This window comes from Thermobia domestica, chromosome 16 (assembly GCF_964235325.1).
Source record: "Thermobia domestica chromosome 16, izTheDome1.hap1.1, whole genome shotgun sequence".
NCBI lineage: Eukaryota > Metazoa > Arthropoda > Insecta > Zygentoma > Lepismatidae > Thermobia > Thermobia domestica.
In genome coordinates this window covers 184649181-184664037 of record NC_137469.1, presented here as the reverse complement: position 1 = coordinate 184664037, position 14857 = coordinate 184649181, and the positions used below count along the sequence as shown (strand labels likewise).

The following is a 14857-nucleotide window of genomic DNA, read 5'->3' as shown; positions in this document are numbered from 1 at the left end:
ATATTAATATACAGAACTTGGGTGAAAAAGCAAGCATTCATCCAAAGATAAGCGTACGATGATTCGCAGACGATCCCTAGATCAGTTTGTAAGAAGAAAACATAGTAATTCCTTTCCCAATGAGAGTTCAGAGGAAAGATGATTCGCTGAAATTTTGTTTGTTATTCTATTCCAGAAGTGATTTGACGCGAAAGCTTCAATACGTATCTTTTTACAGTGAACTACGACCTTCACAATTAAGTAATGGCCAACATTTATCTATATCTCGGTACAGTTGACTAACCTCAACGAAACTTGGAAACTGAAACACATTTCAAAGTATGAGCAGAATCTAGACCAAAAAATCAGACAAGAAGAAGGAATTATGCAGAATTCAGGTCTATTTTTAATTTATATTCTGATGTATTAGTAACGGAAGATTACTGAAATATGAAGAAAAATACATGATGTCAGAGTATATTGCTTGTTTCTCTTTATGAAGGTCTTGGGTTCATTTCTGTTACATTCAATGAATGGAGCTTTAAGAGTGTGTATGCAATAGCACGTAAAAAGGAGATGATGCATTGAATACTGGTCAAGTACTCGTACTTCTACAGCTTCTTCTGAGTGGAATATTTGAGAAATGGGCAGTAGAGAAATGGATACTTAATGTAGTAGTTGCGAAACTTTTTTGACTTACTACATGCTATCGCCATCGATATAGTGACACACACGTTTCATTTTTTTATTGTTAATAATATAAATAATAGTGCAAGGTCATAAGTTTCTATAAAATACCGACTCTACCTGTATGTAGTATTGAGCACTGTTGCTGGCGCTGAAGGCGTTGACTGGTAGAGTCTGTCTCAAAATTCAAGTTATATATTATTAAATACTTCATTATTTTTAAGTTCTTGAATTTCGTAACACATCCAAATGGAACTATGGATACTCTAGTGTATTCCGACATACGTTTGAGAATTACTTACTTAATGGACTATAGCTCAATTTAGTTAAAACTACGGTTTGCACAGGACTATAGTAAATTGGTTTGTTGCAGCATTATTACTCTTATTATAAATATATGATATCGTCTCTCCCGAATTTATTTTCTCTATTTCAACCATTTTATTTTGGAGTAAAGTTAAATTGAAGCAAATACTTTATTTCACATCAGCAACAACTTTCAGATAATACCAGTTAAACCTGCGCTCTACACAGCGCATAATTCCCATATGAGCATGAATCTCCTTGTCAATCTTCATAACACCTACACATGTCTTCTTATAGACATAAGTAAAGGGCCTTTTGATAAAAAATCGGCAAGGGGTATCACAAACAGGAGATTTTTTCGATTATTTTTTCAATATCTCGTACCGTTTGCAAGATTTGAGCTCATTTCCGGCTGAAGTTTCTAATTCATGTATGATCAGCGTTTTCTTTCTTCTTGCATGCAGTATGTAATAAGCAAATACATTACACACACAATTAATTATAATGTCAGTGATATAAGGTGCTCCTTGGCCAAAACACTCCAAACACACTACATTCATCTTAGACTGGAGAAATGGTTATGCTTTGTTTTTCATTATCATTTGGCCATGAAACAAACGCCTGAGAGATACGCAATCCGTATATAAATGTGTGGTGTTGGAATGTGTACCTCCTAGAATATTATGCTTTAATTTTTTTATATTTCAATACTTCCAGCGTACCCCTAAAAATTGTAATAAAGAAAAAACGGCCATTCTTTTTAAATATCCAATTAGAAGTGAACAATCTACACAAAATTTGCAATCTATCAGTGAAAACGACATTTTTGTAGAGCTTATGGTTTCGGAGATATGAAGGATGTGAGGCAAAAACATGGTAAACCACAATTTTGCAATTGCTGTGTTTTGCAGCACTCGATAGAGAGCAACGCATACCACTTCCTTTAACTTTGTCCGTTTAATCCTTCATGTAAAGCCTTATATGAAAAATCAGCTTTCCGACTTCGAAAAGGAATTGTCCAGCAGAAAACCTCTAATTTCTTATAATAGAAAAATTGTGGGTTACCATGTTCTTGCCTCACACCCTCCATATCAGTGTCAAAACAATTGGCTACAAACATATAAACTTTTGTTGACCATAAACATAAATCTATATAATTTTAATCTATAGGTAATAAGAGCAAGTATAACTCGAATTCGTTGAGGAACGTTAGAGGTCTCCAAAAATTGAGTCTTAATATATATTTCATTTGGTACGAAATACATACATGCAAACATGATCTGTAGAACTTATTTTAATTACACCCCCAAATCACTTGTGAAATAATAATTTATAAAATGTACAAAAAGCAGAGAATATATTTTTTTTTTATAGGGAACATGAGGAAACTAACACTAAAAGCATGCAGCACCCACTCTTTTAGTATCAATTAACTTTATTTTGGAAGGGCATTTTAAAACGTAGAATAATGCATTATGAAAAAGGATGTAAAAAACGAATTAAAATTTCTCTAGTTTTACGCCACACAATATGTCACTTAATCCAAAGGGGACGAATGATTACAAAGTAATTGATGGAATCACGATATCGGACAAAACAGGAAAACCCCGAGAGAACCTGTAGACACTGCGTCATCCACCATAAACTCGCGTGGTCGGGGCGGGGATCGTCCCAGGAGCCACTGGCTCAAGAGTTCTAGCATTGAGCCGCACAGCCCCAGGATGTAAAAATGTGAATGCTGAAATCTGTTGACATAAAGTCAAGAATAACCCTCCCCTCTGGTCTAGTAGCTAGCGCTTGCGCCTTTGCATACGTAGTCCCGGGTTCGATTCTCGGTGGGAGAACGCATAAATTTAATTTCAACAACATTCACTTTCAGTGATCATCCGTCTCATTTAGTTTAAAGGACAGAAATGATTTTAGTCGAGAACGTCTACTTAACTGCAACCAACCATACTTTTGTACAGCTCAGGGTTGTATAAGCAGCAGGCGTTCAATAGTTAAATCTAAATAATCAACTTCACAGTAAAATTATCAGATGCAACGAAAATTGCGTGAAAATATTGCATTATCATTGGCTTTATTTATTTGTATAAAATTTCATAGCTGCAGTTAGAATGGAAATGCATAGAATTTAAGTTGCAATATTTGACTGTAATAAATGAAGAGAAAAGCAAGCTTATAATAGCATTGCTCAAATAACACACAATTCCAATATCATAGTACGTATTTAATTGTCACAGTGGTTAAGCAGCAATCTACTAAGAGTAGCATCCATCCCAGCAGAGAGGGAAAGGATTGTCTCCAAGGCTACTAATGCTCCCCTTCCTACAGAAAGACGAAAGCACCTAACCAGCTATCTCCCTGGCAGGTACTAACAAGATGAACTAATGAAGAAATCTAATATCTACTATTTGCTATTTCAGTGTTTTGAAAGATTAAGTGAAGGAGAAACAATCTGAAGAGGCCTTCAGTTAACCTGAGAGACCTACGAAAAATAAAGCATATAAGTAAATACATTGATTTATACGAGGGGCCTCCGGAAAGTAACCTCCGATTGGTTAAAAAAACACCGAAGCAAATAAGAAGAATTTATTATATATCTGAAAACTACTCCCTTGTTCTATTTTTCAACATAGTTTCCATAAACATTCAACCACTTATTATATATAAGCACTAATTTAGAAATTCCATCACCATAAAACTCTCCCGCCTGTGTCTTGAGCCACAGTACGTCCTGTAGCCTAACGTCTGTGTCACTACGTCATATAACAGTCCTGAAAATTTGTGAAAATTCATCAGAAAGCTCCGAGATTGTGAAACGTCGATTTTCACGAACTTCATCAATTTTCTGAACGAGTTCATCAGTTAAAATTGATGGCCTGCCACTCCTCTCTTCGTCATGAATGTTTGTTCACCCTTTAAATGAATGAACACATTTACGTACAACCATCACCAGGTTATAAAAGTAATTTTTGTGGACGCTCTGTGCATTTTGGAACGACAGAAATCATTCTTCGATTTATACTTTATTTTTGCGACACAAATAATTTCTTTCTTCGATGGGAGCTGCTAGTAACCGATTTCTCTCCCACGAATTAGAATAAAAGAGTCTTTCATCGTTCATCAATACATATATGTGAAACTTTGTTTTGCGGTGAGATTTTAGTGAGTAACAAAGACCACATTCATTTTCTGAACTATATGTATGAAAATCGTATTTTTACTACTTGGATACTTCACTGTTTCATTCTTACTCATTAGTATGCAAAGACTACGCTCTATAGTTATTTGGAATTGAATTGTTTTCTTCAATCACTTATGGTAATACTAGCATGAACAGGTGCGATCTACTTAAACTGTCGCCTGGCAATATTGTTCAGACAGTTTTATCTAGAAGTTCTTGCGATCAAGCTTTCGTCGTCTTTTTCTACATTGTGGCCAGTGAACTGTGAATTAACGCAAATCCTTTCAATATCTAATTTGCATATCCACACATGTGGTTTAACCTGATCACATTTTAAAATGAACTACCAACATTGACCAGTCGATCAACCCAGCTCGCACCTAGAGCACCTCAAGTCTAGGAGTTTTCTCCGTGTGTCGATACAGCCATTATGTTTGTTTAATTCATTATAGAATTAAGGGGCATACGTTAAGTAGCCGCCCAAGGACTTGTACAGCAGCTAGCCCCTATTTAGTGAAGTCCCGGATCCGCTGACGCAGTTCAAACCAGTAATCGGTTCCCCAGTAATTTTTCGATTTTTATACCGTACAGAAAGTCATTCATTCCACGGATACATCACCTTGAGTTTTTGGTGAATTCTCAGCGTAACCGTAAGGAACTTACGTCGTGGGATTACCTTCAGTGTTATCCCACAGTACTAATCCCATTGTGCATTATTTAGTGGTGTGAGAAAAGTGTTTGTGGTGAACCCCCAAATATAATATTTCATACATATATATACGTGATACAATTTTAAAGGGCTATAACATCGTAAAATGTGAAGTGTATCTTATGTTTGTGGAAATAGTCAAGTATCTATACCCATATCAGTGTTTAGTGTTGTGATTTTGTTCTATATAATTTTTTACACATAGTGCATTTAATAAATAAACAGAGTATTGTTTTATTTAATGTACTTTCGTTGAATGTATGAATGATATTTTTGTGTGTTGTGGTCTGAGCGATCATCTGGATGTCCGTAAGTATTTCGAGACTAGACATCTAAACTTCTCGGTGCGCGATGCTCATCTTATTGTTGAGACCTGACAGCGATCCGGGAGACGTTCTGTAATCTCTTTGTGGAAATGTCCTTCAATGTCTTAACCAGGTAAGTTCATGTCTCCTGAAAGTACTCATTGGTGGGACAGCAGGGGCAGATCCAGAAAGCGGTAACATACAAACAACTCCTTCACTCATCACACTTGGTCCATACACGGCACGAATAGCTGCTGCCGAATATTGTTTTGCCGTAAGAAAATGCATAACAACTCGCATCTCGCACTTGGCGGGGTTTTCTATTGCAGCAGACATCTTGAGACGCTACAAAAGTGGAACTAGTGATTAGATAATCTTCACTCTACCACGGCCAGATGCAGACTGATCTACGATCTACCGCGCACGTCTGTGTAAAGATGGTAGCGTAGCCCCCACTACTTCACGCACAGTGACCAATCGGAAGTTACTTTCCGAACGCATCTCGTAAATACAATTAAGTTTTGTGAAAATAATAAGAAACTGAAAAAAAAAGTAATTTACGATTTGCAAAAATAAAAGCTCTAAAACTTTAACGTGTGAACTCCATATGTGTATCTGCTATCATACAAAACACTTACAGTATGATTTTCTCGAGTAGGACTCGAATCAAAGGTAATTTGTCATCCGAACTTTTTGATGTTACGCTTATTTCGCTTACGCACGTGTAAAGTTAATTCGTGTGTTCCAGTTATCGAGAAGTTTGCATCATCTCTCAAGATAGATCGCGATCCGAACCCTTTAAAACTAAATCTGCAGGATTTAGGTCACAGGTAGTTTTTGGTTGTTTACATTTTCACTGCGAAGTAACATGAGAGGTGGTTGTACAGTTTAACGTGGGACCCAAACAACCTGAACTCCCACCGGATTCCAGAAACGAAAAGCAATTAGCCAGCTCAACGAACTTAAAGACTCTTTCATTGTTATATTTATTTATTTATTCTTAGTACACGCACGAGGGCTGTTTGATAGCTAACTTAGTTTGCATGCTAGTAGATGGCACTAACGTCATCTGCATATAATATAGTCTTGAAGTTTCATTCTATGAATAAATAATAATTGGTCTCCAACCATTTTGTCAGTTGTATAAACAGAAATGTTCCGAATAACAGTAATAAATAAATAAAATTGGAATACGTGATGTTATTGAATTCTTTTTTCTGGAACGGGAAAAAGCGAAGAAAATTCATGAGGCCATTTTATCTACATTGGGTGTTTCATGTCCATCCTATGAAACCGTTCGACTTTTGAGAAATGAATTTAAGCATCGCAGAACAGGCATTGAAGACGCAAGATGGCCAGAAATCAGCTGTGACACCAGAAATCTTTTATAAAGTGTCCATTATATGGTTTTAGCGACAGAAAGATGAGTGCGTGAGTTAGTAAAGTCACAAGCACTTCAATTGAGCGAGTTCACTTCATTTTGCATAATGAAAATGTTCGCGCATGATGCATGTGCAAAAATTTTACTCACTCCAGAGCAGGAAAAAAAAAACATGTCGCTGAGCAAAAATTGGCCGAACTGTGATTTGAAGAGCTTCTGCATCCTGCTTATTCACCAGATCTATCTCCCTCGGACTAAAATCTATTCCCGAAACTCAAAACTCTCCTGGCAGGACGAAAACCTGAGCCAAATGAAGATGCCATACAGGAAGTAAACGAGTATTTTGAAAGCTTCGAAGAAACTCATTTTCACGAAGTAATCGCAAAGCTGGAGAGACGTTTGAAATAAGTGCAAGTTAAAAATAAAGTACGTTAAAAACTCAAATTGTTTTCTTTAATATCAAACCAAGTTACTTATCAAACCATACTTTTCATGTGTAGTACATTTAGACAGGTTTTAACATTTTCTTATTAATTGTGAAACCAAATGTGTTACAAATAACAAATTAATATCTTTATTGCGAGCAAATAGGTATACATTCCAATTCATAGTAAATTTATACTATTAAATTTTATGACATAAACTGAGAATTAAAGGTAAGAAAAACAGCGACTCTTCAGCAATACTGATAAGTTTTAAGAGAAAAACAGAAATTGTAATTGTTTTTTAAATCTTCATCTAGCACATGAAAATAAAAAGGAACCGTTTGCAATCAATTTTGGAATAGAAGCATTACCCAGGGGTGACTACTTTGACCTAACCTCACTCAACCTCACGCTTACAAACTCATTTCTGCCTCATGCTCACTTCACCAGTCTGACCTCACGCTCACTCTACCTCACGCTCACATCACCAGTCTGATCTAACGCTCACTCAACCTCATACTCACAAACTCATTTCGACCTCACGCTCACCTCACCGGTCTGACCTCACGCTCACATAACCAGTCTGACCTCACGCTCACTTCGCGAGGTCGAGGTCGAGTGAGCGTGAGTTCCAACCTCCTGAGTTTGGACACCTTTGGTATCACCTACTTCGAACTGTTTTTTTAATCATATTACTTCATCAAAATTTATGTGAAAAATAAAAACGAAAAATGATATTTTGTAGGTTAACGTCCCATAAATAAGCCCGTTAGTCTAAGGGAGACGATGATTAAAACAAGTGAATGATGGAATACTTGGTGGAATGAGAATGTGGGAGAACCCCGAGAAAACCCACGGACACGATGTTGTCCACCACAAATGGCCGGGAATTGGACCAGGGACCACAGACACCAGAGGTAAGCTCTCTACCACTGAGCCTCCTTATATGGAAAATTGAATATCTTAGGACCCCTCAGGATGGGAAGATGGAATTTGGTATATAGACTCCTTATTTCAAATATGCCTATTCCTGTCCCAGTGTTTTCCAAACTTCCGGTTTTAAGGAGGGCGTTTCTATACTTGTTGCGACACATTGAAATCCACGTTGTCTATTCTTTATGATCGCATCACGGGAAAACGGTTGATTCGTTTCAAATGCATTTTGTAACATAATTATCTGAAGATGGAATTTTATCATGTCACTTGATAAGAAGGCGTATGCCAAGTAAGGTTGGAAGTTCAAAATTTATGCCAAAAATAAAGTATTTTATGAGATTTTATCGATATATTTTTTATTAAAGAGCGAATCTTATGCGAGGGAAGAGTTCGAAAGTTTTGCATAAACTCCCCTCGTGCGAATAGAAATTTCAGCCAATATAAAATAATTGCAAATTGAAACTTATGTGTTAAGTAAAATCATCATCATCATCATCATCATCATCATCATAGTCATTATTGGCAGGTCACTTGCCGCACTTGAGAAGCTTCCATACTTCATGATGTTCCAATGACCTCTTCGTCTTCACGTACGATTTTCCTATTTTGATATCATCCATTAATTGTAATCTCCTTCGCCCCCTCCCTCTCTTTCCTGTCACTCTATTCTCTAACACGTTCCTCATGTTACGGTTCCTCCTTAGCCAATGGTCCAACGTTTCTCTTTCTCTTCTTATTAATATCTAAAATTGTTTTTTTCTCTCCAACCATTCCCAACATCCTCTCATTCGATTCCGCTGAATCCAGCTAATTCTCTCAATTCTTCTCCACGCCCACATTTCGAAACCTTCCAGTTGTTTTTATCATTTTTTGTATAATGTCCATGTTTCTGACCCATACACCACAATACTCCACACGAAGCACTTTATGAGTCTTACAAGGAAGATAAGTTCCATAAAATCAAGAACTTACAAACCAAACGTTACGTAAGACTAACGAAAATTACTTTTGATCAACGATAAGGATTGAAAATAACTCAAATTATGACTTTCTTGCATTTCTAAATAGATCTTATTATATGCAGTAGAAGATTAATGCATTTAGGTATTTCAATTAGAAGCGTCTTTTATTTGTTCTATTTCAACAGCGTCACTTTCAAAGACTCCGACGAATATCGGTTGAACGCATAAACAGAACATAACTCATCAAACATTTAGTATAGGATAAACTATGCATGACATACGTAACATCCTTCAACATAGACACATTTCAAAAATACAGGCCACGTACGCTCCTTTGGTGTGAGAGATCCGGGTTTGATTCCCGGTCGGAGCCCATGTTCGGATTTCACGTTAAACTGTAGGTCCACGTCTCTACAGCCTCACTGCTGAAAGGGACAATAAACTAAATCAATCAAATCAAAAATATAGGTCGCAATAGCTCTGTGGTAAAGCGCTCAGCTCTGCTGTGTGGGGTCCCCGTTTCAACTCCAAGGCGCGCCAGTTGAGTTTATGTTAGTGATATACAACACCGCGTACATATGTTTTTCCGGGCCCTCCCGTCTTTTTCCACTTCCTTCATTCCACCATTCTCAGCAGCACCGTAAAATTTAGCCTATACGGCATTATCGTGGGGTGTAACACCAACAGGTTTTATTTTCATTTTATAAACAATATACAGTATTATCTAGATTCATACATATATATGTTTCATTTCAATCGTTTCATACACTTACCTTTAAACATAATTAAACAGACAATGAGATTAAGTGCAATGGCATGGTCATATGCTATAAGTAATCATTTATTAACAGTAGAAATGAAATCGTTAAGTCTTACGTCCCACGTTTATGCCGGCTAAGCTAAAGGAGACGGTGATGAGAAATGAATGAAATGGTACAAGGAAGAAAGTGGGAGAAAACGGGAAAATCTCATAGAGCTCGACCAGCACAAAGCTCACGTGGGACAAGCTGGGATCGAATCAAGAACCCTATGCACCAGAGATGAACGCACTACCACTGAGCCACCATGGCCTCTTATTAACAACAGAACAAAAGGCTAAGAAGAGAAGTCATTACATTCAAAATTGCTTCTTTCCAATGTGAAAACAGTGTCTGCACTTAGTTACACGTTATGGCGTATAATACTCTTGATACTGAAATAATAATAATAAAACTGTTTTCTCATTTATCTGAAGACGCTATAGTATATTAATATAACTTTTACTTTTATTAAGGTATTTACAACTCTTTAAAGCTGTTTGAAGTGAAAAGAAGCACCCTGTTCTTGTGTCGCCGGATATTTGGTTGAAAGAACAGCTCTTTCTTGTAAGCAGATGATTGTCTACCGATTACAATCCAGACGCAACACACTGTTTTTATTTACTATCCTATCGTATTATTATCGTTATTATTACCCAACAACTACAAGCTACGTGTTATCGAAAGCAAGGAATCTTTCAACTTTAAAAACCAGCAATCGGAACGAACAACACAGGAGAATGTTCTCAGCGATTTCTATGAGCGATAGAAGACCAACCTTCCTCATCACGCGATTTCCACAACAGAGTACGCAAGGAAGTGAGAAAATAGAACAGCCAAATATATCATACCACAATAACATAAATAAAACGGGTTCATAAAACATTAGCAAACGTCACAACAATAGGGGTAACATCCATCCAAGAGGATTACGAACAGTTTTTGTATCAAAAGATTAAATATATTTTAATCAAAAATTTTCTTGTAGGCCTTATATCTGGAGAATTACATATAGTGTAGCCAAACCCAAACTATCACTTAACTCAGTATGATGTGCTTATTCTGCAAAAAATACGAAAGCTCTATTTATGGGCCATTCAAAAATTTTGTGGCTCCTGATCGAAAAACTAATTATTGGCCAAGATCGCAATCTTTTGATCCATTTTTAGGTTTTTAATTTTTTTTAATCACTCACTCGATCTTTTCTAAAGTATTATTCACTGTAGTTTAATATCCTCTTCAGCACCAACGATACATGGAACCCTTCCTGCTTTAAGTACAGTTGAACAACTACTCAGGTTTCTGCAAAAAATACGAAAGCTCTATTTATGGGCCGTTCAAAAATTTTGTGGCTCCTGATCGAAAAACTAATTATTGGTCAAGATCGCAATCTTTTGATCCATTTTTAGGTTTTTAATTTTTTTAAATCACTCACTCGATCTTTTCTAAAGTATTATTCACTGTAGTTTAATATCCTCTTCAGCACCAACGATACATGGAACCCTTCCTGCTTTAAGTACAGTTGAACAACTACTCAGGTTTCTATCTAAGCCAAGTATCCCTACTGGGATAGAAATCAAAGCCACGCGCGCACGGCTCTTGTCCACGACAAGCTTGAATATTCAACTTAAAGGAATGGATGACATACACTAAAGTGCATTATCTCACAAATCAATGGCGTAATCGCATAGAGGGAAAAACGTAACGAACGATCATAGTGGAATAACTATACTACATGAAAGATAAATAACATTAGACAAAGGATCTTGGAAAATGCATCAATCGATATAGTTTATTACGCAAAATCGACAAGACATATGGAACAAAGAGAAGCTTTCCATACATTTCCAATTGATTCGGGTTGTGTTTTCAAGTAGGGGCCTATTTTAACACTATTTATTAGGCAATTTTCTAGCATTTTCCTCAAATCCTAAAGATAGAAGTTTACGCAAACTGCACGTATATTTTTAAATGCCTCGCTTGCCCGTTTTATTACATATTTCATACATTGTCTTGTTAGCCTGTGTATTCAACTTCAGGGACGTACGCAAGGGGTGGGTCCTGGGTATCCGGACCCCCCTGAAATTTCGTCTTTTGCGTAAATTTAGCCTAATTTTGGGAATTTTAATAGAAAATACCCTCATATTGAGTTTGGACCCCTCCCGAAATAAATTCCTGCATGCGCTACTGTTCAACTTAACACAAAATCTCTACGAGTACAGTTCAAGTAGGTAGGTACTCATTTCCCACACTTAACTTCACAAATAAGTAGCCTACTTTTAGTTTATAGACAAACCAATGCATTTTTAAGACTGTGACATCAACGAACTCTGTCATATTGCAGCACTTTAAAGATGCATCAAGTTTAATAGATGCTGAGGTGACTTCTTGAAAAAGTTATTTTCAGTTCAATAATAATGAGCGTTCAAACTAGTAGGGGGGGCTGATTTCCCTTCTCATCAAGCAATTTCTCCTACTTGTCAAAGAAAAATTTCTTCCTTACCAGGGAAATATTTGTCCCCATTCCACATATAATGTATACATGTGAAATAGTTCCCTCTTCTCGCAAAATAGTTTGATTCGAATGCCAATAGTAATAATAATAGGAGTAGTGAGGTGTATAGGAATCTGGTTAATGCAAATTATGAATAAATACCTTTTACTTTTTTAACGTATAATTCGTAATGATTCTGTGAATGCTTCGTCTCTTTAGTCTTCACCTCGCTTCCTGCTCCTTTTTTTAGGGGGGCAGGGGCGCAAATGACCCAATACCAATAAGTATGGAAAGTGTGTTATTCAATATTTACAATATGCTACTAAAGTAACTTCTGTTGTATTCAAGACTTTTCATGTTCTACAGGAATTTCAATGCTTGTCAATTATAAAGTCATAAATTGCGCGCCCCTTCAGGTCTCTTAGTAACACTTTGTAAATACTCTCTGCCACAGGGGGATGTAGCTCGGGGCCGGGGTGCCTAAGCCTCCCAGTTTTTTTTTAGTGACAAAAATAATTTAAGCTATTACTTATAATTATTTGAAATTTATAGTAAACTCATGATATACCTATTATAGTGTGGGTTCCTATCGCTCCTCCCCCTCGTTTTTATCTTTTAGATTCGTCCTCTTCCTAACTACATTTATAGTCTTTCTTGTTTTCAACAAAGTAGTGAAGCACATTCGGAAGACCCTTAATTCATTACAACCTTTCTTGACTTAAGTTAATTTTAACGCCCCTTCCAACAGCGAGGCTATATGAGACGGGACCTACTGAGTAACGTGGAATCCGAATCACATGAACCCCCGCTACAAGCTTTCCTTCGGTTACACTTTCCAACAAGGTATCCAAAATGTGCCCCCCCTTCTTTTCCGCAGCTGCGCCTGTGGTTGAGATCAGCAGCGTACACAGAATTTCATAATCGGGCGGAGGTTCGAGCTCCCAAGCTTATATCGTTTCAGGATTCTTTACACATATTCTAATATTATCATGTGGTAAAAGGAAGGTTCTAGAACGCAAGCCTTCCATACAAGTTACTAGCTAGGTTGGTACTTTTCTGTATTACAGCTTAATACTAAATTCACATAGTATTGCCGTGCAAGCGACAGCGAGTAAAGGCGGGTCAGAAACCCCGCAGGGCACGTTATTTTCTATCTTTATTACAACTCAATGGAGACGGGGACCAGTGTTTAGAACCCTGTCTGTGGTAAATGTTTATTTCTTCATAAGGTCTTATTAAAAAAAAAAAAAAAGCATTAATCTTTCTATTCAACGAACAGAACAGAACAAAATATATACGTATAAGATCAGTGGGGCTGGAACCCTATGGCAATTCCCCTCCTTATTTTGGGAGGAGCAATGTCTTTCTACGTATTCTTCTCTAGAAGACAGAATGAAATATGTAATCTGATAAACTACCTCAGAAAGAATGAGGTAGTAAGTAAACCTTTGCTCTACTGAATGGTAATATGAACTCACATACTTATACAAAAATTGAATAAATTCTGAATGTTCTCATAGGAACTTTCCATGAGGGGCACCCTAAGAGATGCCTCATTTCAAAACATCAGGGTGCATAACCTTTAACCAAATTTTAGATTATTGTTCTGGGATCACTTGTGAATGTCTCCTTATAAGGATACGATTCTAAAAGTAAACATTCTGTTTTATAAACCTTACACCTGTTGACAATACTCAGAAAATCTCAATTGTTTTCGTTACGTGTGTCAGAAGAAATTTCCAACCCCTTCTCCTTAATATTCATGTATTAAAACTTATGAACCACTATTACATATAAACGTCATTAAAACAAAAGCAAGTCGTAAAGTTTACTCACCTTTGGCGCTACAGCTCGAAAGCATCCATGCTATACTGAAACTGAGAATCAGCTGTTGAGTTAAAGACATAGTGCTATATTACTGTTCCCCTGGAAATATCACTAATTTCGTATTTTTTCTAAAGCCAAAAACACACTGTAGTCTTCCTTGTTTGTCCACTACACTAGTTAAAATAAAACCGCATAATAGTTTACCACCTGCGTAACGAAACTCAATTCTTGTCCCAACACAAGTATCAACAACCTGCCGCACCAACTAACAGCAACTGTCTGCCGCCTTCTCCTACCTACGCGCCATCTTGCTCCTCCCCAGCCTCGTCCCACTTACTTCCAGGTAAGACCGTCAGGTGTCTCTGACGTCATACCAGACAGAAGTCTGATTACCTGAGACAGGGGATGGAAGAAGAGGCAAAAATGTTACTATCCTTTGCATTCTCTAATGTTATTGGCAATTTCAACAATAACTTACCATAAGAATTATAAATAAAGTTATGATGACATGAATATTCTGTTGAAGGCCGGTGATTTTCAAGGATGAAACAAAGATGAAAATACTGGCATACTGTAAAACGGGGTTACTTTGCACAATTTAAGGAATTTTAAAGAAAATCAAAAGTAACTTACAAACGCAGTGCTTTAAAACACTGTATTTTATACATTATAACGGGTAGATATATAAGGAAAACATTCGCGCAAATGCATTAGTAAACATTCAGTATGACCATGCTTATTGAAATATAAGCTTTGGTGCAAAGTAAGAATGAAATGAAATGAAATCTTTGAGTTTTACGTCCCACGTTTATGCCGGTTAGGCTAAAGGAGACGGTGATAATGAGAGATGAGTGAAATGGTG

At 36.8% G+C, this 14857-nt stretch overlaps 1 protein-coding gene across 1 annotated transcript in view; it reads right to left on the bottom strand.

The window, feature by feature from the left end:
* qsm (Zona pelucida superfamily protein qsm) overlaps window positions 1-14311 on the bottom strand; it is a 260492-nt gene extending 246181 nt beyond the window's left edge. The window contains exon 1 of the mRNA XM_081743373.1: window positions 14005-14311. Within this exon, the coding sequence (XP_081599499.1) occupies window positions 14005-14074 (70 nt within the window). The 5' untranslated portion in view covers window positions 14075-14311. The remainder of the gene's footprint in view (window positions 1-14004) is intronic.
* Window positions 14312-14857: the final 546 nt, after the last annotated feature.